Below are 23,510 nucleotides of genomic sequence, written 5' to 3'. Positions count from 1 at the left end.
TGAAGTGTTTTCAGCAAACTTACATACCATGTTCTGGTGATTGTAAGGAAATTTTAAGTGTTTTGCAAATGGAACAAGAGGAGAGCAGAGAGGAAGGCTGCTCACCTCAGGTCACATAGCAAGTCAGGGTCAGGGGGATGGAGCCCACCTTATTTTATGAGTACTTCTCACACAAGCCCATGAAATGATACTCTACTTATTGTACCATCTGAAGCCTGCTGAGGTGAGATGACATTAAAATTATGTGGATTTTTGTGTTTGTCCAGAGTTGCCTGTTGGTTGATGGCATGCTTGAAAACTGCAGCAGAACAGAAAGCTCACATATTATTTCTAGAGGAGAGAAAGGCTAATACAAGTCGTTATCAGAGGACTGCATCGCTGATAATCTCACCGATGGGATGTAGAACCTATCCGGTCTCTGGTTTTGACTCTGCAAACATGCTCATGTGTCAAGTACACTTAGGAGCTTTGAAGGATGGGAAGGCCGCATTCATTGACTTCAGCCTGTCCTCACAAAAAAATGCCCCTATGTTGTTCATGGACAACTAGTATTTGTCCTGAAAACGTGCTTGTCCTTGTTTACTCCTAAGCTTATACACAAACTGCCACTGTGAGTGAAAATCTTCAGATCCTCTAAGCAGAGACTCTGGAAACTTGAATGCTTATGGATGTTTAGCTGCATTGTTACCTTAGAGACGGAGTCCTTTGGGCCAGGGATGAGGTAAAGGGGAATAAAGCTCTAGGAAGGTTTTCCTGCTTTTTTTATGTCACTAAATAAATCATACTAGTTTCCATTGCTGTCAGCCTGTCACTTTTTGAGTCACTTAATAATAAATATAAAAATATGAGATCACCGAGCTCATTAATATTTTATGCCTTGCTGTTTTTTGAATGGTGTCTTTGCAGTATCATTGGTTGAAATATATTGATTGGTGGTGGCATACTGCAGACGTTGCATTACATTAAAAAATAAACAAGCTGTTTTAATAGCCAGAGAAACCAGCAATGTGATAAAACTTTCCTTCTCATTTATCTTTCATCATTAACAGTGATTTTTATGTTGTGTTTTTAGCTCCACATGCTGGCGTCAGTCCAGCTGAATATTATCATCAGATGGCTCTGTTGGCAGGCCAGCGCAGCCCGTACGCAGACATCATTCCTTCAGCTGCCACTGCAGGAGCCGGTGCTCTTCATATGGAATATCTTCACGCCATGGATAGTAAGTGATGTTTTCTAGAAATAGGTAGTCCTACAAAAGGAACCACGTGGGTCACACCTGGTCTGACCCAAAAGGCCTCCACACAGATAGAGAAGTGGGAGTCAACGTAATCCTCATGAGGCTGGAGGGCCAAAATATTGATTGCCAAATGTACAAGGGTTACGTCGGGTCTGAAAGTAAGCTTTGAAAGTAAGCAGGGAGAGGAACAGGACTGCTCCTGAAAACAGGTTATAAATTTTATTTCCAGCAGGGCTTGAGTGCTTTTGAAAATGTCCTTTTCTAGTCACAATCAGTAACTCAGTTTTGTCATTAGGGTGAGTATTTCCCTGATGAGCTCTCTGTCAATGAAAGGTTTACATCTATTTTTCCACTAGGAGAGTATGTTCTCCTCCTTTTTAGAGAGTGGTAGCCATGCTTGCAAGTTGTGTATGACAGACCAATAGACTTTGAGACCACTTCTAAGGTGAAGCAGTTTGCTGAATTGTCAAGGATCCTAACTTAGTTTTTTCCCTAATATTAACGGCTGCCTTTACCTACTTCAGTGTCTTTCAGACCTCTAATCTGTTTCCCCTTTCTCTGGTGAAGGAGGAAAAGAGAGCACTCCATGCCAAACTCCTCACTACTGCTGCTTTTGATCAACCAGAAGGGATTATGCAGAGCACTCCCCTCTAGTCATAAGATGCTTACATGCTTTTTGGGATGTTCTTGGTTTCTTCCAACATGGGAAATAAAAAGCGGTGACAAGAAAAGGTGGTGACTGTTGACTCTTGCTTGGTGGTACAAAGCAATACAATAGCATTAGACCACCTTGTTGTCCCACAGCTTTTTAAAATCCTTGTTAGCATGCAGTTTCTTCTTCCCTGCTGTTGGCTGCATACCACAGCTGCTGATCTCAAGGAGTGTGGCAATTGGGAGGTTCTCTTCTGGAACGCATGGGAGTATAGATAGCTACCCCTGCAGAACACATGGTTGGGGGCGTGAAGTAGTTGACTGACCAACAGTTTTTACAAGAATCAGGCAAGACAGTTGTGGAACTGGACAGGAAAACTATTTTCATTCCATTACCTTGATAGTGAAGGGTTCTTTAATTCAGTTTCTGTTATCAGTCTCACTGCACTGGTAGCATGCATAGTGATTTTACAGTAATGTAACATGCCTTGAACTCACTTCAGAAACATAATAAACCCACACAAGTAGTCTGGACTTAAACCAGAAATTAATGTGCAGGATTCAGTGCTTGAAAGCTTAAGAACATGATACTTCCTGATTCGGATTTTGAGAGGAATAGGGAGAGGCGAGGTGTGCTGCTAATGCATTTGATGAATATTAATAATATCTCGCAGAATAGAAACTCTGTTGTGCACGATTCAGGTAATGTAAATCTGCTGCTATGTTCCAGTTGCAAGGACAAATCCCCAGCTTGTATGAGTGGACATGACTTCATTGACGTAAAGGTATCATAGAATCATAGAATAGTTTGGATTGGAAGAGATCTTTAAACGAAATCTAGTCCAACACTTCCTCCCCTCCAGTAAGCAGGATATCTTTCATACATATTTCATATATACTTTCAATGTTTTTGATTCCTATTGGGAGAGAGGTTCCGAATGCATGTAGGTACCAATACCAAAGCACATATTTGGATGCATTGATTGAATAGGAAGATAGATACCCGGATGTATGCCAGAAAACTTAAGAAAAACAGAAGACATTTCAGCATTTCAGTACTCATACAAATAATGGCATTTGCACAAAGCACCTTCATGTGTTACTAGAGATTGTCTAGGCTGTTATCTACATAAAAGGAGAGCTTTTGCATCTCAAGAATGCTATCACTTCTTACTTTTAATGGAAAATGTTTTGACCTTTGCCCGTAACTTCAGCCCATTTACAGAAGATACCTAAATGCTGTCTCTAATAAGGATACTTGTTGTCACCAGCTTTAGCTACGATATATTTGCAATGCATTCTTCAGTTTGTTTTGTGTTTGTTTTTAAAAATTAAGATCACACATTTGAGATTCATTATAGCAGCAACTTTTCAATTAGGGTTTATTTCAGAGTTAAAAAATGTGTAGCACTATTATGCAAATGGGTTATTTTTAAACAGTAAATAGAGAATTAAAATAAGAGTGAATCCTAGTAAGGTCACTCAGCTCACCTTCTGTATTTGATGAGAATGTGTTTAGTCAGGCAATAGCTGCTTTTATCTAAATAGAGTATGAAGTTACCCTTTTACTGTGTAAAAACTAATTAAAACTATCTTAACTTGCATGGGTATACAGTAAATTAATTGTCATTAAGTAGGAATCTGAATGTCCTATCATTCATCATGCTAAAGAAAACCCCTTTCTTCTTTGTCACAATTTAGATTAGAAATGAGAACAAAACAATTAGCAGGAAGTTATTAAGACATTTTTAAAAGAAACAATAAGAATGCCCATGTTTGCATTTAATAACGAAGTACAGTGATCAATGCAAAGCAATGCCATTTGTTTGGATCTTTCTTCTCAAGTGTTTGTATGGTGAACTTAAAAGTACTCTTTCGCCTTTGCCCAGTCCTGTCAAAGGAAACAGAAGAGAGATTGGTAGTTTCCCTCATTATCTGCTGTCAAATTCTGAGCAAGTTGACTCAACTCGCTCAAAGGCTGCTGCTCATTTATTCCACACAACAACCAAATAGATACAAGCAAGACATCGTTCTTCTTTTGTGAAGCGTCTGTCTCCTAATTGTGTGTTTGTACAGCATCTAGTACAGTAATTTGGCATCTCTACCCTCTCCTGTAGTACAAATAATAATTCCAACACCAGCGTGCACTGGGCATAAAAGCATGTTACGTACAGTTTGTGCAGTTTGGGGCCTTTTGTCCTGCTCTGTGGTGCTGGAAAACTGATTTCGAAATGGGGATGATATGAATGGGAGAAGCATTAATCAGAAAACTAAATCTTGCCTAAAGAGCAGTAGACTTCTTGAAGCTCTGAACTTCACTGTCCGTGTCTAATATGTCGTGGAAGAATAAGGCCAAGACTGTGTATGCTTGATTGTCATTTTTCTTCATCCTGGCCCATGTGGCATGAAAAGTGGACAAGGATTTTCTTTGTTCCTATAAAGCTTTTCTATAGTTTTGGTGGCCAGAATCCCTGACCAAGTCTTCTAGTCTTCTTGCTTAATCTAAAAGGCTCAGATGTGCTACCTTTAAGTGTAACATCAAAGTAACTAGGAGGGGAATAGATGGGGAGGGTACTGACAGCACCACAGTAGTAACAACTGAAATTCCTTGTTGTGGCTGTAAAGATACTGTATGCCAAAACGTGTCTTTTAAACACTTAAATAATTCAAAAAATCACAGTCTTTTGGGTTTGATACCTGCATTTTTCACTTGGGGAATGTGTTTTACTCTGCTTTTAAGTGGTGTTCAGTGGAAGGCAAGCATGTTCCGTGAGGTTTCTAGATTCACCCTGAGAGCATTAATATCCTCACTCTGATTAACTTTTGACTATGCTCACTCAGAGTGGGAGATTTTTCTTTTTCGAAAGTATTCAGTGTTGACCTACCCCTTTTGGCATTAGAGACACTGATAGCAACCCAATTGATGTAAAAAAATTCAGCCAGCCTGAAGAGTTAAACCAATGTGAGAAGCTTTGGACTGGGTTTGATTTCTGATTTTCAGGCATGGTTAGAGAATGAGGGTGGAGTAGCAAAGCCATTCTTTTTCCTCTCATACTGATGACAGATTTACTATTTTGAAAACTAAGAGAAAATTTATGACGAACTTTCATGAAGTGAAAACAAAGTTTACACATCTGTGAGCAGAAACCAGAAGGAAAAGAAAGAAAAAACAAGCTTTAATGTAAAAAAAAAAAAAAAAAAAAATCAACTTCCCATGATCACAGCCTTCAACAAAAACTAGTGCCTGAGACAGGTTCAAAGAAGTTTGACTTAAAGGGATGGAATATAAAAGGTTTGATGAAGTTTGATTTAAAGGGGTGGAATAAATGATACATGTCTGAAGATTGCCTTATAAATGATTAAGCAATGCTAAAAACTTCAACTCAGAAATCAAATTCATGGGCAGATTTACTGGATGGCATATTCCATTTTTGAAATTTATGATGGAGATAGATATCTGTTATTTTAGAATTGATCTCCACCCCAGGAATAAGATCTTTTCTTCTGACACCTACTGGATTATTTGTCGGCAGACTCAAGTCTTTACTATCAACTACTGACTTTTTATTAACATAACATCTACTCCAAAAAAATGGCATTCCTAAACAAATCTTCACTGTCAGCTTCCATTTTCATGCTTTGCCAAAGCTGATGGGTTTTTTTCAGCACTTGCGCAGAGGTAAATGGATTTTTAGTGAATTGGTGCTCCTGCATTTTTTGGTTCTAAAGCATTATTGAGCGGGGAATGTAATGCTTCGGTGGGAGAATACTGTGAGCAGATGAACATATCATATTGCTACATAAATATTGAAGTGTTTGTTTTTAAAATAAATGCCTGGTCAAGGCTGAAAAGTTTGGTTTAGTATTCAGAGGCACTGACAAACTGTGACCTATTCCTTTTTATAGTAACATACTAAGACTGATGTTACGCTAAATGAATGGTTTAACAAACATCCTGCAGCGTAACGAGTGGTCAGCTCATGTTTAAGACTTTTTAGTCATGCGAAACCTAATTAAACCATGAAGATCTGAAAAAACAGTAATTCCATTTAATTGTATTTTCAGTTTTGAAAGTTGTGGCCTCCCTTGAAGCGAATCCCCCCTCTCCTGTAGTCAGACTCTGTAGAGCTCTTGCCTGGCGTCAGCCTTTGGCTCCTGCTGTGAAGCAGAAATACTCTCTTTTTGCAGGAGGCCGTTGGCCCTTTGCCCTTCGGCAGTTGTTCCTGTCCCAGGTAGATGGAGGGGACTGCCAAATTCCCAGATCTAGGTGCGACCTGAAACAGGTGCTGCCTGGAGGAGCAGAGGAAGCCCGAGACTGCTGCATGGTGTGGCTGAAGTCCGGGGTTTGCCTCTCGCAGCTGGAAGGAGCGTCTGGCTCCTCCGTCACTGGCCGCAGATCCGGTGCACCCTGCGCAGAGCTGGGACAGGGGTGCCCTGGCAGGCAAGGGAGGCGTTTAATGAGCGATGGGCGGAGAGGGTCCTCTTACAAGAGCCATGGGGTGACGTAGGCAAGGGGTAAAGGAGATGGGCTCCGTCCAGAAAGGGGAGGAGGAGGAGGGAAGTCGTTGCAGTTATTGCCCTCCTCTGTGATCTCTCGAGGGTGACAGTGCTTCTCTCCAAAATCGTAAGAGTTTTGAACAGCTGTCTGTTCAGTCCTCTCTGAGATGTGGGCTGGAGTATGGACAAGTCTGCTTGTGCGGTTGTGGCACAGAAAATAAATGGTGTCTGATTGCAGAAGCAATGAAACACAACTGTTGTCTCCTGCTTTTGTTGCCCAGTCTACCTTCAAAGGAGAGATGTGCAGGTGCTAGTATTCTTAACAAGTGCTCCACTTTTTTGATTAAACCTGTGCACCCTGTCTCTAGTTAGCATCAGTAGCCATCAGTCCATGTTTGGCAGGCTTGTAATGAATTTCTTAAATAAGTGGCAATCCCTTTGTAGTTGTACAGATTCAAAACCGGACTTCAGATCCATAAGAAGTAATTTTTCAGAAGTGTTTCTCCTGGAAATCACATTTGAAACTGTTCATGCATGGCCATCAGTAGCACATGGTGACTCTCAGCTGTAAACACAGAAATTTAACTAGGTCTTGCTTATTAAAAGAGCGGGAGCTCTGCTTGTCCCCTCTGAGCACCTATGCTGCCTTCTTGCTGGCACGATGAAGTCTGTGCCTATCAGTTTGAGGAAAACAGAGGGTTCAGGATTATGTTTCATGACTGCAAACTGTTGCTGTCATGTGTAGCACACCATTAGGATGGCTGGTAGTGTGGTAGCAGTGCTTGAGTAACAGCTCAGTTTGCTGGTCAGCCAATGTCTAGCAGGTCTTCCTTGTGCCCTTCACTTGCTGTTTAACCAGGAACACTTGTACTTAGCTATCACCTTCTAAAACCACGATAACAGAGTTTATCTGTTTAAGTACCTATAAAGTACTTGAATTGTATTCTCAGCTGAGGCAAATTGGCTGCAGAGGCATTGTTCTCATTCATGCTGGCTGAACAGTCAGCAGAGCAGAGTTGTGGATGAAAGATATGAACGCAAAGTATTACTATTTTTGTTTTACCATGACATGTATATTGTATTTTCTTATTAAATATGTTGCAGCTTCGTATAGCTGCTCATCATTATTGGTTTTTGTTCTAGCACAAATAAAAGATCTCCGCCTTTGAAAGACACGAAGCACAACACTAATAAAATATCAAGGAGACAAAGTACAATAGCAAGTTCGTAAAAAGGAGATAAAACATTTTACTTAGTGTAGTAGCTTATTAGGAAGAAATAAATGGCTATGCCTAAGTTTTAAGTGATTAATCAAGAGTATGAATATTTATTGAAAGACTAAAGCAGTATGGGCTAAGGCCTATTGTGGAGGCCAAGCACGAAGGAAAAAAACCTTTGTTATTAGCCAGATGCCAAAGAGAATTGACACCCATGTTGGGTAGTTGAGGTAAATCTAAGCACAGATTGGGAGATGGACTATAGATGGAGATCTGATCACACAGTCACAGCAGCAATAAAATGGCAGTCTTTAATATCAGATGCAAATCTTGGATAGCACGCTCAGAAAGAAGGGCAACCCACTCAGGTGTTTAAGGAAAATGTAATGGCAGATTCTAATGCTGTCCTCGAGGTGAGTCTAATTGGAGTCAGTTGGACTCTTCTCCTGGTTAATGTTAAGCACGTAAGCTTAAATACCCCGCTGAAAAATGGTCCTGGGCACTGAGACATGAGCAAGAATTAGGAAAGGCAGACCTATAATGGAGGCCTGTGGCCAACTGTGAATTATTAGCGAGTTACAGAGAATGTCAGGCACTCTGGGAGAAGTAGCTGTAAAGTAGGCATCAAACCTAAGACCTACATGACCCTGGCTGTCAGGATCATTAGGACTCAGTCCTTTACTACAGGTTAAAGGGATTAAAAAGGTAGAAGCGGCAGTACTGTTAAAGGAAATAGTTCAGTACGCAGTGGGGAAGCTAATTCTCCCCTTCTCAGCCTCAACCAGGTTCGAAAATAATTAAATAAAGGGAAGAAATTTAAGGTGATATATCTTCCATCAGGACTGCAGAGAGTTGGGATGACATGTTAAAATGGACCAGAAGAGGTTGAAATTTTCAGAGCAGCACAGCAAATTTAGAAATGTAATATGTATTTATTTAGATGGCATCTGTATGGTTGCCTTCTTTTTGCTGCTTTGACTAGCTTAATCTCTAGTTTTAAAGAAATTTGGCAATTGTAGGCCCCTGTATAACCCAACACAAGAATATTATGGGATCCTGGACAAATTCAAATAAAGCCTACTGTTCTCAGTCTAATGCTGTGAATGTCAATTTGACTTAAACTGATCGAGCTGCCCTTCATAGTGGGTTTTTCCACCCTGATTTTTAGTTTTGCATCAATTATTGACCAGGCAGAATTACAGTCAACAGTGGAAAAGCTGCCTCTTCATTTCTACGCTGTATTTTACAAGTTTAGGTTTGGCTGTACGTATTAAAGTGATGTGGCTTTGCATTTGCTGGTAGCCCAGATCTGAACCACTGTCTCATTGCTCATGGTTGAATTAATGATGTGAATGTCTAAGAAGCCATCAGATTCATAAATCACCAGAAATGAGAGGGATAACTCATAAAAGTCTTTTCCTTTTGTTTAGCAATTTATCATTTTGCTTGCACATTAATAAACAGAGCTCCCCTGAGGTAAGCCACAGGAAGATAGATTTTTCTTCCTAATTTTCCTCAATCGTAGCCAGTAGATCACAAGTGGAGAGAATGGGCTTGTCACAGCATGTTGGTGTCTTGCTACTCCCTCTACCCATCACTGATAACAAATAAATGCGATTAAGTACCCTGGTGGATAATTATTTGTGTTTACATAACAGGCGCCAGGTTTCCGAGTCCGAGACTGTCAGCTAGACCAAGCCGAAAGCGTACATTGTCCATATCCCCCCTATCTGATCACAGCTTTGACCTTCAGACCATGATACGGACATCTCCAAATTCCTTGGTCACAATTCTCAATAATTCTCGTAGCAGTTCCTCAGCCAGTGGTTCTTATGGCCACTTATCTGCAAGTGCAATAAGGTAAGGAAAGCATTTTCTACCTATATTGTATATTCTCATTTATGTATCATATATACACACACACACACACAAATATGAATGTATAGTCACATCTTTAAGTAACTGTTTTGTTTTGTGAATGTCTGTATTTTGCAGTTTCTATAATGTGTGCTCACTGGAGCTTAATTTACAGTAGAAAATACTTTTTCTTCTAGCTCAGAAATGTAACCACAAGGTACTTTTTGGCATACTACTGTCCGGCGCAGGCAATACTCCCTCTGACCAGCAGTAACAGTGTGTGTATATGTGCTCAGGAATCTGTTTTCAGAGAAGAAGCTCTAGGATAGGTTTGTGACTTAAGTCACTTGGGTTCTTCTGGCCATGGATGTAATAGACAGTGAAATGTTCTTACATTGCAGTCTTCAGAGAGTAAAGCACAGATGCGTGGTACTGTTCAATTAAAATGTTTGGCTAGAACTTCTTGGCATTCGTCTCCAAGTTTTTTTTTTTTCATATTTCAGTTTGTGTATTGAAAGATTAGACTATCTGTGGTTAAATTATCTTTTTTTTGTACCAAGGAAGTACTGTTATCATCCAGTATCCTAAGAAATGCTGTGATTTTCACTTGCCCGCTTCACTTGTGGGTGCAAGAAAACAGCCAAAAATGGCTGTTCTAGAGGTAGAAGAGCAAAGTAGGAAGGGAAGAAGTGGGCAGAAGTTGTACAGGAACGAGAAGCAAACAGGGCACAGGGAGAGGGAACAAAAACAAGCATGTCAAAAAAGGAAATAGAAGAAAATGAAGAAAAGCAGCAGAAAAAATGGAGATGCAACTGCAGAACGTTCTTGTATTTGTGACATTGCTATATGTTAACTGAGAAAAGTTCCTTTGGTATTTAAAAGAAAAAAATCCCCCACCTCTCCAAAGTCTCAGAAAATATTGGGCTTGCATTTATGGCCCTCAAACAAAGAGTGCTGCTGGTCCCTGGCTTGAAAGCAGCCTCCACCTTCAATTTGCAATGAGGCAAAGGAGCAAATCTCCACAGCAATTTCTTGAGATCTAAAAGACCCATTTTTGGCAAGGCTCAAATGCACTCCTCCGGCAAAAATGCCACACTTAGAACTTCAAAAACTGGCTGTGGGGATTTGCACTTTTGGAGATAATGGGGCATGCAACTGGTGTGTTAGAAACCATGAGCCTGCCGAACTTTGAAAGTGACAGCAATGTAAATATTTGGTATTAGTATAAGTGCTGCTGGATTTTTTTAAGCACTTCTTTTAAATAGTCCTGCTTCGTAGCTCTGATGTACTTGAATAGCTGTGTAGTATTTCACAGGTGTGATATCATAGCTCTGCAATACAACTCTGCAATCTGTGTAACCATGGTCCCAATTATGAAGCTCCGTTATGTGGAATATGATTTATGTCAATGCTGGCAGCAGTTTTGGACTACATCTGTTAAATACATGTACTATGTGGAGGTGTATTGTCCCCACTGTCATTAAGATGGGATGGCACTTCAATTTCAATTTCCTTTTCCATTGCTTTTAACTTTAGTAAAGCAAATAGTGCATGAAAGTTGGCATAGTCTCTACAGTGGAGTAAGTCTTCCCTCCTTTTACTCTTCCTCTACAGCTGGAAACAGTTGGTATATGTTTTTGACACACAGAATCCCAAACCTAAGGGGCAACCCTGCAAAGCTGGAGTCAGATGAATAATTTTGTTGAAGACAGTTGTGGAACCGGAGTGAGTTATGGGCAGAGACTGAGTAAGGATGCTAAGGAGTAGAACAGTGAATCCTGTGAACTGATGTCACTGAAGAAAGCAAGGCTTGTGTGACTGAGCCTATGGTTGACCAAAGCTTTCAGCACTTCCTGGTCACACTTTCCAGGAGTGCATAATCAGAAATGCCACGCCATTTTGAATTACTAATTTTTTTCTTTTTGATAAGAACATGCCTGTTCACCATGAAAAGTTGGAAACATATGTCTCCGTTCTTCCCGGTGGAAAGGTGGGAAAGGAAGAGAGCTATCTCTTTTTCCAGATTTGCAACTCACCTCTGTTGATGCCTTTTAGCTTCTCCGGTGTGCACATGTCAATAAAAGAGTTACACCAAAATAAACAGTGACATAAGGTATTAAAACCAAGCCACCCATCGTTGCTTTAATAAATTCAAAGACTAAATATCAACAAGACTATCGTAAAAATTTATTGCAACTCACTGTCTTGTAAATGATGCATTCAGCACAAGAACTACTGTGCTGAATCAAACGGTAGGTTCATCCCATTGGAACGGATCCAGAGAAGGACCACAAAATGATCAGAGGGATGGAGCACCTCTCCTATGAAGAAAGGCTGAGAGAGTTGGGGTTGTTTAGCCTGGAGAAGAGAAGGCTCTGGGGAGACCTTATTGCAGCCTGCCAGTACTTAAAGGGGCCTTGTAAGAAAGATGGAGACAGACTTTTTAGCAGGGCCTGTTGCCACAGGTCATGGTTTTAAACTAAAAGAGGGTGGATTTAGACTAGATATAAGGAAGAACTTTTTTACGATGAGGGTGGTGAAACACTGGCACAGGTTGCCCAGAGAGGTGGCAGATGCCCGATCCCTGGAAACATTGAAGGTCAGGTTGGATGAGGCTCTGAGTGACCTGATCTAGTTAAGATGACCCTGCTCATTGCAGGGGGGTTGGATTAGATGACCTTTAAAGATCCCTTCCAGCCCAAACTATTCTACGATTCTATGAATATCCTGACTGCAACAGCGATCAAAGTGTAGAAAAAAACTTTTCCTAGTGTAAAATCCCAGCTTCTGGAAACATGCAGAACCTATGGTTCTATAGGTTCTAGAACCATAGGTTCTATGAGCAGAACCTCATAGGGGTTACTGCAAGAAAATGGTGCAGTTCATCAGGCCACTAGACGGAATTGTGAGACAGGAAGGATTTGTATTTTAGGCAACATCAGTAGCATTAATCATACTTAAGATTACACAGCCCTTCTACTTCGATGTCTTGTTTCCAGTCACTTTTAACTTAGCCCAAATAGTTTATATTTGGCAGCATTTTTCATGGCAGATACCTATCAAATGCTGAGTATTTCCAAAAAGCATCAGCAAAGTTATTAATCTATCAGAATGAAGTTAGGGAAGAGAAGACTTTCCTGTACAAACTAAAAGACCTCTTGCTACCTTTTCACTGAGAAGCTAAAATCTGCCAGGGATGTTGCCTAGATGCTATAGATATGATCTTTGCTGTTCTTGAGAAATTGTCCCATTCAGCCAATTGAAAAGCCTTTAAGAGGTTTCTATTAGCATGTGTTAAATAGACTAAACATTCAGCATGTTTGAATCCTGGGCCCACAGGGAAGGCGGCAAATCTTTCCCTGCAGCTGCAGCTCTGGTTAATCTGGTACCTCCTTAAGAAGCTTGTGGAGGCTAAGCTGTCTGCTGATCCACAACAACTTCCCTGAATGCGAAAAAGAAGGTGTTCTTCAGAAGAGACAGGAGTCAGACCAGGATCTGTCCAGGTTAAGCAAGCTGGGACAAAATGCTTTTATATAACACAACACAGTTGGTGAAGGATCTGGAGCACAAGTCTTATGAGGAACAGCTGAGAGAACTGGGGTTGTTTAACCTGGAGTAAAGGATGCTCAGAGGAGACCTTATGGCTCTCTATAATTACTTGAAAGGAGGTTGTAGCAAGGTGGGTGTTGGTCTCTTCTGCCAAGTAACAAGCGATAGGACAAGAGGAAATGACCTCAAGTTGCGCCAGGGGAGGTTTAGATTGGATATGGGGAAAAATTTCTTCACCGAAAGCGTTGTCAAGCATTGGAACAGGCTGCCCAGGGAAGTGGTTGAGTCACCATCCCTGGAGGTATTTGAAAGATGTGTAGATGTGGTGCTTAGGGACATGGTTTAGTGGAGGACTTGGCAGGGCTAGATTAATAGTTGGATTTGATGATCTTAAAGGTCTTTTCCAACATAAATGATCCTATGATTCTATAGGATTTTTCTGGAAGAGAGAAAAAGTTGCAAAATAAAGGATGCGGAAGTTGGTCATTAAGGAGAATGAAGGTACTGCCCCCTTGTGATTGTGCTTTGATACCGTCTTTAATTTCAGGGTTGCACAGTGTTTTTTTGCAGGGCCCCTACCTGCTTCAGTGCATGGGCTGAACGTCCCCTTGATCGGTCAGAGCCATAGAACCCTACCTCATCCCTCCCAGGCAGCTGTGAAAGAGGAAGGAGCCTCTTACGTGGTTGTTGCTGCCTGGAGGGCAAACCCTGCTCTTGCAGCACAATCCCATCCTGATGCTGGGCAAAGTGAACTAGTGAGAAGTGACCACCAGGGTCATGCTGTTTCTCTTCTGCAGGCCCAGCCTAACGTTCTTAATTCTGCAGAGAAGACGAATTGCTCACAGCCATGACTTGAAGTTAACAGATGGCCGTTTTGAACATTTCATGTGCTGTGTCATGTTAACTAATGTGAGAGATCAGGGCTCCATGTCTGAAATTGAGCAACCACAGTGAGTGGCACTTTCTACCTTAGTCTTTGATTCACATGCCTGTGCAAAACCGGAGTTAGGTTGAAAGCATTAATGTTTTGTGAAGCACTTTGAACAGTGATGAGCACAGTAGAGAAGTTCAGGAAGGTATCAGTAATTATATATTTGCCAAAGGTTTAAATACAATGGAAGGAAGGCCCATGGGCAATACTCTGGGCAAGGAAAAGAAAAATACCGGGGAGTCTCTCACTGAAGACTATTGTGCATCTTGTGCACTGGCTGAGGTACGAATCCTGCAGGGGGAAAAAGTGGTGTGTGGTCATACAATTAAAGGCTGATGAGTGAGCACACGAGCGTATGGGCAGGTTTAGTTCTGGTATGTTTGATTTTGCAGGCTCATTGCTCTCTTAACCTTTTTTTGCAGAGGTGCTGCTTGTGTTAAGAGTCTCTAGGACCTGGCTGGTCTTTGCATTGGCTAAAAAAAGTGCATCCTCTAAAAGATTAAAGGCTAAAAGATTACATCCCATGCTTCACATAGCTTTTCAGCATCGGGCCCTCTATATGAGTGCTGTGGGACGTTGAGGATGCAATCAAATGAACAGAGCCACCTTTTGGGCTGTGTTTTTACAGAGCTGAGCACAGAAGTGCTGTGGTCCTTGACATGGGTACTACTGCAGTTTGAATAATAAATAATAATAGTTTAGCACAATCCAGATAGGACTTGACTTGGCGGGCACTTTGTCATTGTCAGCTAGCAGCGTAATGCTGTTTCCTGACTACTGGCTGAGTACTTGAAAAGAAGATGTTGCTCCTGCTGACAGCTAATAGTGGATCTCCTTTAGCACATCAGGTAGAGCTTCTACTTTGTGCTTTTGAAAACACCTGGTTTAGGTCTCAGCTGGGAGAGATTATGCAGAAAGGAGGTGTATGAAATAGCATCAAATGAGGATAATCCTTCATTTGACATTTACTCATTTGGTTACCTGCCTCAGTCCTGCTGTGCAGCACCCCGCTATTAATCTTTTGTCAGGATGTACTTAATGTTATATCTGCTACCTGTGACAATTATTAGGCTTTGCACTTCACTAGTACTTCTTTTTGAGAGGCAGCGCATGGCCTAGAGTGAGTATAGAGGGGGTAATCACTTCCCATGATATTAAGAGTACTGATTCAAAACCTTTACAAAAGATTAACTGGTCTTTAATAAACACAGGAGGTTGGGACTTCATGTCCTATGTGATCTGAAATTCAGAATCTCTGTATTTTTCTAGTCCTTTAGCAGCCCTGCAATACCAACTTTACAAAGTCAGTTTTCAGAAGATGAGCTGAATTCCCTGTCAGCTACCAGGTGTTTAAATTAGGAGCTGTTGAGACTTTCTTTGCATCTAGGCAGATGTAACTGCGAATACACCTTAGACATCTCATAACGTGTTAAAATTCAGTTTCATGTGAGCACAGGAGCCCTTTGGGATCTCCTCCAAGTTTTGAAAGAAACTGAGAAAGCACAGCAGCACTTTTTTTTACCCCAGCTTTGCCCCTGCTTCTCTGATGTTGTCAGAACAGGAAGGAACAATTAACAATTAATTACAGGGAGATCCTGGTTGTTCTGGCTCACAGCAGTTTGCTCTGGGCTGATCTGAGCATCAGGGAATGGTGGTGAGGATACTTTCACAAAGAGCACTAGAAAAAGATAGCCAGGTTTGTAGGGTGAGCTTAGGCAGCAGTGGATTAATATCAGCAAGGAAGACAAGACTCTGTTTCTGCAAGCAGGTATTGGATTCTCAGTTATTTCCTCATTCCATATAAGTTCCTTGAATAGAGTGTTTGTTGTATAATTAGTCAGTGCCCTCCTCTCTGAACTGCTTTATATCTAGAGACAAGTGACCGTGTAGTAATTTCTTCAGTTTCCCTTAGGAAATGCAGTGAGAAAAGCAAAGAGAAAACTAAAAACAGTTAAGATGTACAAATGAAAGTATAAGGTTATCACAGAGAAAAGTGAAAGTATCTCCAGCAGAGCACCAAACAGTCTAATTATACACTGTATAAAAAAAGCAAAGAGTATCCTTTTATCAGGTTGAAATTATCTAGTTTTTGAATTCAACAGAATGTCTCATAGTTATAAGACAGGGAGCCCTCAAGTTCTCAGTCTTCCTTCTTTATTCAGTATTTTATATATTCTTATTATGTCTCCTCTTACTCATCTTCTTTCTGAGGCAAATGGTTGTTTTCAGTCTGCTCTTTACAGAGTTCTGGCATTGCCATTTCTGCCGATACTGTCTGAAACAGTCTCCTACTACATGCAGTAATGTTCCCGAAGAGGACCAGCAATTCAAATGCACCGTGATCTTCTGTGGTCTGTTTCCCATTCCATTTGTCTTAACATGTTTTTGACATAGCTTCATGTTTATCAAATTTTCATTCCTCCATTGAATTCTGCATTGAGACAAGCAAGTGCTTCTCATGAGTTGGCTCAGCTAATTTAGAACCAGCGTACGAGTAGTTCAGACTCCCCTTCAGCATTGATACACATCTTACTATCAGTATTGCTCATTCATCTAGCATACTTGGCTCTAAAGGCAACCTCTTAGCTCTTCACCATGCTGCTCAAAATAATTTTGTCATATATGCAGATTTAATTTTTTCACTGCTCAGCTCCCTGTCCAGATTGATGACAATTGCACAAAAAGCTAGAAGACCCCATCTGAGAATTTGCATCTGACTTTTACTGAAAACCAACTGCTTAATTCTTACCTTTGATTTCTGTTTTAGACTGTAAGTTTTACGTTTGTATATTTATGTAATTAAATCTGTGTAAGAGGACACAATCAAATGCTGCTTAATGGGATGAATCTTAAAAAGGACAAATTTAGAGTACAACAGGTAGAACAAAATATATATTCAGCAATGTTTTGCAAGAAGATGCTTATGATAGGATGTACAGAATAAAAAGTGTGTTAATTATGTGAGCATTACAGGTGTTTTGCTGTTTCATTATCGCTCTTACTGGGATCTGCCTAAGTGAGATGCAAAGCTGACTTTGAGTGAAAGCTTTTCTTGCATTAAAAGTTCTCTAGTTAACTGCACGCTGTAGATATATGTGTATATGTATAATATGTTGTAAATGAAGGCTTAGTTGCAGTTCAGACTGAGTCAAATTCAGCCCAGCTGTAACCCCACTGAAATGGGTCCTATTATAACTAGCCACGTGACATGTGCAGCACAGGGCTTTCTTCTCAGTGGTCTTGTACTGTGTATAGTTAATCTAAGGAAGGGAATATAATGCTCTATCATGCCATAATAGCTTCATTTTATGCTCTCTTTCAAGTAGTGTGAATGGCAGAGGAGCGCTACAAAGTGAATAAAAATGAAATTCGTCAGTATTACAAAAAATTGCATCTAATTTAGGCTCTGTTGAAATGTAGTTCTGCAGCTAGCCTCTTACAGAAAGCTCATATAGGTAATAGGATGGTGGCATTCAGGGTGACTGTTTTGGAGATGACCTGCATCTTGCATTATAAAGTGGTGGGTGGTGGATGTTTTGCACCACAAATACACATGGATGGCAAGATTTTTGCCTTCAGAAAGTGTATAATGTAAGAAGTCAAGCAACATAAAGAATATAGACTATGCAGGTGCATGTTGCGTGTACAGATACACTTATATACAAATGTGATTATGTGTGTCTGTAAATATATATGCCACAGATCTTGTAATTAAAAGTCAGTTTGAAGCAACTTGCTCCAGACTGCTTCAGTGTTACTCAAAGAGTTTAAAGTCATTGGACTGAGCGCATTATTAATTCCAGGAAAGTTCTGGAGCAAAGAGAAATGTGCTGGAGTTTGACACTTAACTACCTCATCTTCAGACCCTAAAAGCAATTATTAATTAGTTTCCATGTAATTAATGATAACAGTTTTAGAAAGCCAAAAATGCTCACCCTTGAATTTAATTCAAAATTATGTTTGCCAGAAGTGTCATGAGCTTGCATGGAGGGAGCATAGATGAATTACGCACAGTACTGTTAATACAAAGTACAGTTAGGATGCTAAGTATTCCTGAACAGGAATATCCCAGTGAGAAGGACAAAGCTGTCAATGCTGTCTGAGCACATAAGGTTAATCAGTGTGGCTCTGTTGCTCTCAGTGAAACTATTCCATTTTACTCCGGCATATGGCAATGTATTCATGAAGAAAAAATTTCACCTAGCCTAGCAGATAAAACAGAATAGATAATACAGTAAGCTGAAGAGAAAGTACAAACCACAGACTCTGTTAATTTTAAACTGGTAATGGAAAAGTGAAAAAAGAGGCAACGATGCATGTGAGTTAAATACAATTGTAAAATGATGACTATTATCTGATGAAAACAGAAAAAAATAGCATAATTTATGCTATACTTTATTAGATGCAGCCACGTCTCTTTAGCAGTTCAGTCAGATTACTTGTATTAGGTTTGTGTGGCAAGGTTTTGCTAGTGATGGGGATGCGGGGGTGGCTTCTGCGAGAAGCTGCCAGAGGCTTCCTCTGTGACCGACAGAGCCAGTGCCAGCCGGCTCCAGGATGGACCCACCACTGGCCAAGGTCAAGCCCATCAGCAATGGTGGTCGTGCCTCTGGGGTAACAGATATAAGAAGGGGGGAACATCAGAACTGCTGCAGAAGAGAGGAGTGAGAATATGTGAGAGCAACAGCTCTGCAGACACTCAGGTCAGTGAAGGAGGGGGAGGAGGTGCTTCAGTTGCTGAAGCAGAGATTCCCCTGAGCCAGGCTGTCCCTCTGCAGCCCATGGAGCTCCACGGTGGAGCAGGTGGATGGCTGAAGGAGGCTTTGACCCTGTGGGAGGCCCCCACTGTTGCAAGCTCCTGGCAGGACCTGTGGACCCGTGGAGACAGGAGCCCAGGCTGGAGCAGGTTTGCTGGCAGGACTTGTGACCCCATGGGGGACGCAGGCTGGAGCAGTCTGTTCCTGAAGGCACCCCATGGCAGGGACCCAGGCTGGAGCAGTTTGTGATGAACTGCAGCCTGTGGGAAGGACTCAGGTTGGAGAAGTTCATGGGGGACTGTCACTTGTGGGAAGGACCCCACGCTGGAGCAGGAGCAGAGTGTGAGGGGTCCTCCCTCCGAGGGGGAAGGAGCGGCAGAGACAATGTGTGATGAACTGACCACAACCCCCATTCCCCGTCCCGCTGCACCGCTTGGAGGCGGGAAGTAGAGAAAATCAGGAGTGAAGTTGAGCCTGGGAAGAAGGGAGGGGTGGGGGGAAGGTGTGTTTTAAGATTTGGTTTTATTTGGTTTTATTTCTCATTACCCTACTCTGATTTGATGGGTAATAAATTAAATTAATTGTCCCCAAGTTGAGTCTGTTTTGCCCATGACAGTAATTGGTGAGTGAGCTCTCCCTGCCCCTGTCTCGACCCACGAGCCTTTCGTTATATTTTCTCGCCCCTGTCCAGCTGAGGGGTGGAGTGATAGAGCAGCTTTGGTGGGCAGCTAGCATCCAGCCAGGGTCAACCCACCACACTCATCTCTAAGTTAGTGATTTTTAATGAAACATGTCAACATTACTAAGGCAGAGGGGTGTTCGTGAAACCTAGTCAGTTTTGAAAAAATAATTTCAAAGGATTTCAAATCTCTTACCTGCCTTTATGCTCGCGCCACATGTCTGGTTTCATAGTTACAGTTTGATATTTCCCCTCACCCCGTACTTAAGTGACAAGCCATAAAAGCAACTGATGACCTGTCTGCATCGTCTACCCAAAGCTCAGCGTTGTCAGCTAGAAAGTAGGGGGGAAAGAACAAGATTAAAAGCAAAACTCTTTTTTCGTGTTACTAAAAATGTTACATTATATTGTGGGTAAAGGTGCTCCAAACAGAAGTGCATTTTTAAAGTCCCTTCCTGTAATGCACCATGGTTTTCGTTTTGCACCTGAGATACTTAAAGCAGTAAGAATTTCACAAACCTGTTCAAGGGTGCGAGGCTGCTGAATGCATTGTTGCTCCTGTGACCTAAGCAATTTGTTAACAGTCACTCTTGCAGGTTGTTTCCATGAGGAGAAGTAGATGACAGAGTTGGAAACTTCTTTTTATTGTCTCCTGTTTGTAAACAGAGAATGTACATGAATTCCCGTTTCCGCCAGCTCAAAGGACAGGAGGCAGTTTTCTTAATGTGATGTTCCTGGCTGCTGCTTCTCTTCCAGGTCTGGTCCAAGCAGAACTCATTGGCGTTCTCTCTTCTACATCTCTGTTGGTGTCAGACTATGTCTGGCCTGCTGACTGTCCACAGCTTTCCACATCTGACTGTGCTGTGTTCCTGGCTGCATATTACACATACACATAGTTCCATCAAAATATATACATAAACTTCTGTGTATGAAGTCAGCTTATGCACACCCCCTCAGCACCCATGGCTCAGCTCCCAGCCACCCTTACATACATCCCACATTTTGGTCAGTGGCTCCTACATGTCAGTTTGCTGTGGAATAAATGAAGCTGTTTCCTATGTTATTCCTTATGAAAAAAGAGCACCTGAGCATGTGAAAAGCAGTATTTGATCGCAGTTAACTTAGTTAATGGCTTGTATTATGACTTAATTCAGATAAGATTGCAGTGTCTGTAGGGCCCAGGTTTTAGGACAGCACTTAAGGACTTTCTGAAGTCAGTCTCTCTTCAGAAGTATTTAAGAGTTATTAGAGGTGCTTTCCTGAAGAGTAGCTGGGTACATTTGTAAAATGGGAAGGGTCCTTGTTTTCCCCATAACATTCCTAAACAATAAATACGGACTTTGAAAATCCAAGTAAAAACGTAAAGGTGAAATCCTGGCCTGGTGTAAGGAAAGGATAAAAGCTCCATTGAATTCAGTGAGTATAGGTATTCATCTGACTGTTTTCAGTGGGTTTCTGCACCCTAGTTTCTCAATTTGACTTGTCCATAGGCTTCTTGCAACTCTTAAGGGAGAGCAAGACAAAGTAGTGACATCTGTACCTACTTGAGCACGAGCTAGAAGCAGCCGTGGTGTTATCCTAATACCTGATGATCAGCTTTATTGGACATGAAGCCAGTCTGCCTACAAATTACCTCTTTCCTCCATGAAAAGGGGTCCTTTTTGGAGGGACTTGGATAATTTGGTTTGCCTAGCGTCAGTTGCTGATGCCAAGAACAAATGATAGAGGCTACAGAGTGATCTGGGAGTGCCAAGGCTTTTCCAGAAGTCGGGAAGGGCCCATGTGCAGCCTTGCAATTTCAGGGTGCACCCTCCCTCATGGAGCGAGTGCTTGGGCTGTGAGTGTACCACCAGGATATCAAAGACCCTTCAGCCCAAAGGGCCTGAAGCCTTCTCCTGCTGGTGGTGTAGATGGAACTAGCGTGTCTCACTGTGACATATGTTCCTGTACTGTGACCAGTTCTATATGTTTTATTTCAAAGAAAGATGTTAGACAGTTGGGGGGACTACAAGGAAGAGCAGGGAAAATGATCAGAGGTCTGAAGAATGATACCGATGAGTTAAAGTAGACTTGACCTGTTTTGTCCAGATTAAAGATGGGAAGACTGGACAGGAAGAGGATATAGCAATAATTTCAAATGTGCAAAAGACAAAAGAAAGGAAGAGACTGCGAAGGGGAAGGTGTGTGATGAGCGCTGGGTAGAATAACAAAGTGCTGATCTTGAATTGCTGCAGGAAAGGTTTAGGATGGAGGATAGGAAAGAAAACTTTAATATGGTAAACATAACATGATTCTGTATGAATAAATAAAGAAGTTCCAAGAAACAAATCTATCCTTTTAAAATTTAAAAAAAGAAAAAGGTTTCAAAGCATAAGAAATGTCCCACTGGAACAAACTAGAGGCGTTAGATACTTAGTCACACAGTCTCTGATGATGCAAACAGCGGATGCAATTTAAGAAGCCTATGAACCCATCTGTTTTCTGACTTTTGTTCTGTGTTCTCCCAACACCAATAATCATTACATTAGTGATCCCAAAGCATATGCTCTTGCTTGTTCCTTTTAGTATTTTTTTAAGGACCTGTTGCCTTTGGACTTGTCTAGTCCCAGATGAACCTGCTGGCTATGTCTGCCTCCTGGGGCAGCTGTTCCAGAAGTCCAGCCATGCTTTTTATAATCTCTTTTAAGTTGTTCACCTATGGCTTTCATTGCCCCCTACTTCACACACTTGAAAAGTTCTAAAACCTTGCAAAGCAGAACCAGAAAGGGAAAAGCACTCGGTTACTTATGGAAGACTTATATGCATCAGATCTGACAGAACTGTGTGTTTTGTGATACAAGGATGGTGTTCTTCACAGTTCTTGTGAAGAAAAGAAAACGGATCATGAAACAAAGAAACTATCCTCACAGTATTCACAAAATTGGGATCTCTTCAACATTTTTGTGTCAGCCTGTCTCTTTAGGCACACCTATGCAATGTATAGGAAAGAAGGAATTTTTCCTGACTTTAATTCACAGCTGTTTTGCGGTAAATTCTGCAGCTGTGACCAGAAACTGGATGACCTTGTTAGTAGGACAGCCACAAAGTAGCCACAAAGTTTGGTTTTGATTATAATGTCTGTTTTTCTTCTTCTTGAAGTCTGTTCCTTAAAATTTGATGTGCTCATGTAATTGCAATGTAGTTCACTGCCCTGCTTTACCTCCGGTGAAGGGAGTTTGAGACTTTGCAGAAGGAAAGAAGAGAAAGAGACAGACTGACTGACAGACACAGAAGCCCACAGTATGGAAAAATAAATGATATCACTGATGGACTTTTCTGTCAGTGTGTATGAGTTATTGAACGCTTAAGCAGAAGTATTAAACTTTTTTTCTAACCCTTATCCCCCATAAAACTCAACAACTAAAAAGATAACCTGCATGTAGTTTATTAGTGGTCTTATATGTATTCATCTTTTTCCTTTTTTCCCTTTTCTACTTTGTTTAAAAAAAGTCTGCAACAGAAATACAAATCAGATTCCCTCTAGCGGTGTATGTTTTCATTTCTCAGTAGGTAGATGGAACAAAAAGATTCATAATTCACTTGCACTTCTGTGAATTCAAGATTTTTTGGAAGTGACTGATGTTTTGAAGAATATGAACAATTGGGGCATGCATCTTGCATTCTTCTGGCATCCTGATTTTGGAAGTGTTGAGCACCCCTGGTCTGAAATGCAGCCCCTTTAAGGTATCTTGAAAGAAACATGATGCAAATTGAGGCCTCTGAAACCACTCATTGCTTTTGAAAAACCTGGTTGTTTATTTTAGTAGTTCTGGACTCTCAAAATTATTACTTTCAGGTCAGTTACTGAGCAACACCGGTGCCATCTTGGTGCACATGTCCAAGCAGACATGGCTGGATCGGCTGGACAAGGCCAGGTGGTGCCACTGTCCACCTTTCTTTCCTGGCTAGAAAGCAACATGAGCTTGGTGGGGCCAGCAAGACGGCATACGGCTGCCAGTCAAGGCAGAGGGATCCCATGGGGTCTGAGGGCACTCTGGGCTATGGGGATTCTTCACATATCCTGTATGTGAAGGATGTATATGTGCACATACATACATGCATACATACATATGTACATATGTATGTGCATATACAT

The 23,510-nt window shown here is 41.3% G+C and overlaps 1 protein-coding gene across 1 annotated transcript in view; it reads left to right on the top strand.

The window, feature by feature from the left end:
* Positions 1-23,510, top strand: part of GLI3 (GLI family zinc finger 3) — a 72,519-nt gene that overhangs the window by 5,689 nt on the left and 43,320 nt on the right. Inside the window, 2 exon segments of the mRNA XM_010285535.1 lie at positions 1,073-1,219; positions 9,261-9,462. Of these exon segments, the coding sequence (XP_010283837.1) occupies positions 1,073-1,219; positions 9,261-9,462 (349 nt within the window).

This window comes from Phaethon lepturus, unplaced genomic scaffold (genome assembly GCF_000687285.1).
Source record: "Phaethon lepturus isolate BGI_N335 unplaced genomic scaffold, ASM68728v1 scaffold9170, whole genome shotgun sequence".
Lineage (NCBI taxonomy): Eukaryota > Metazoa > Chordata > Aves > Phaethontiformes > Phaethontidae > Phaethon > Phaethon lepturus.
The sequence above is the reverse complement of the archived record's forward strand: the minus strand, read 5'-3'. Positions and strand labels throughout refer to the sequence as shown.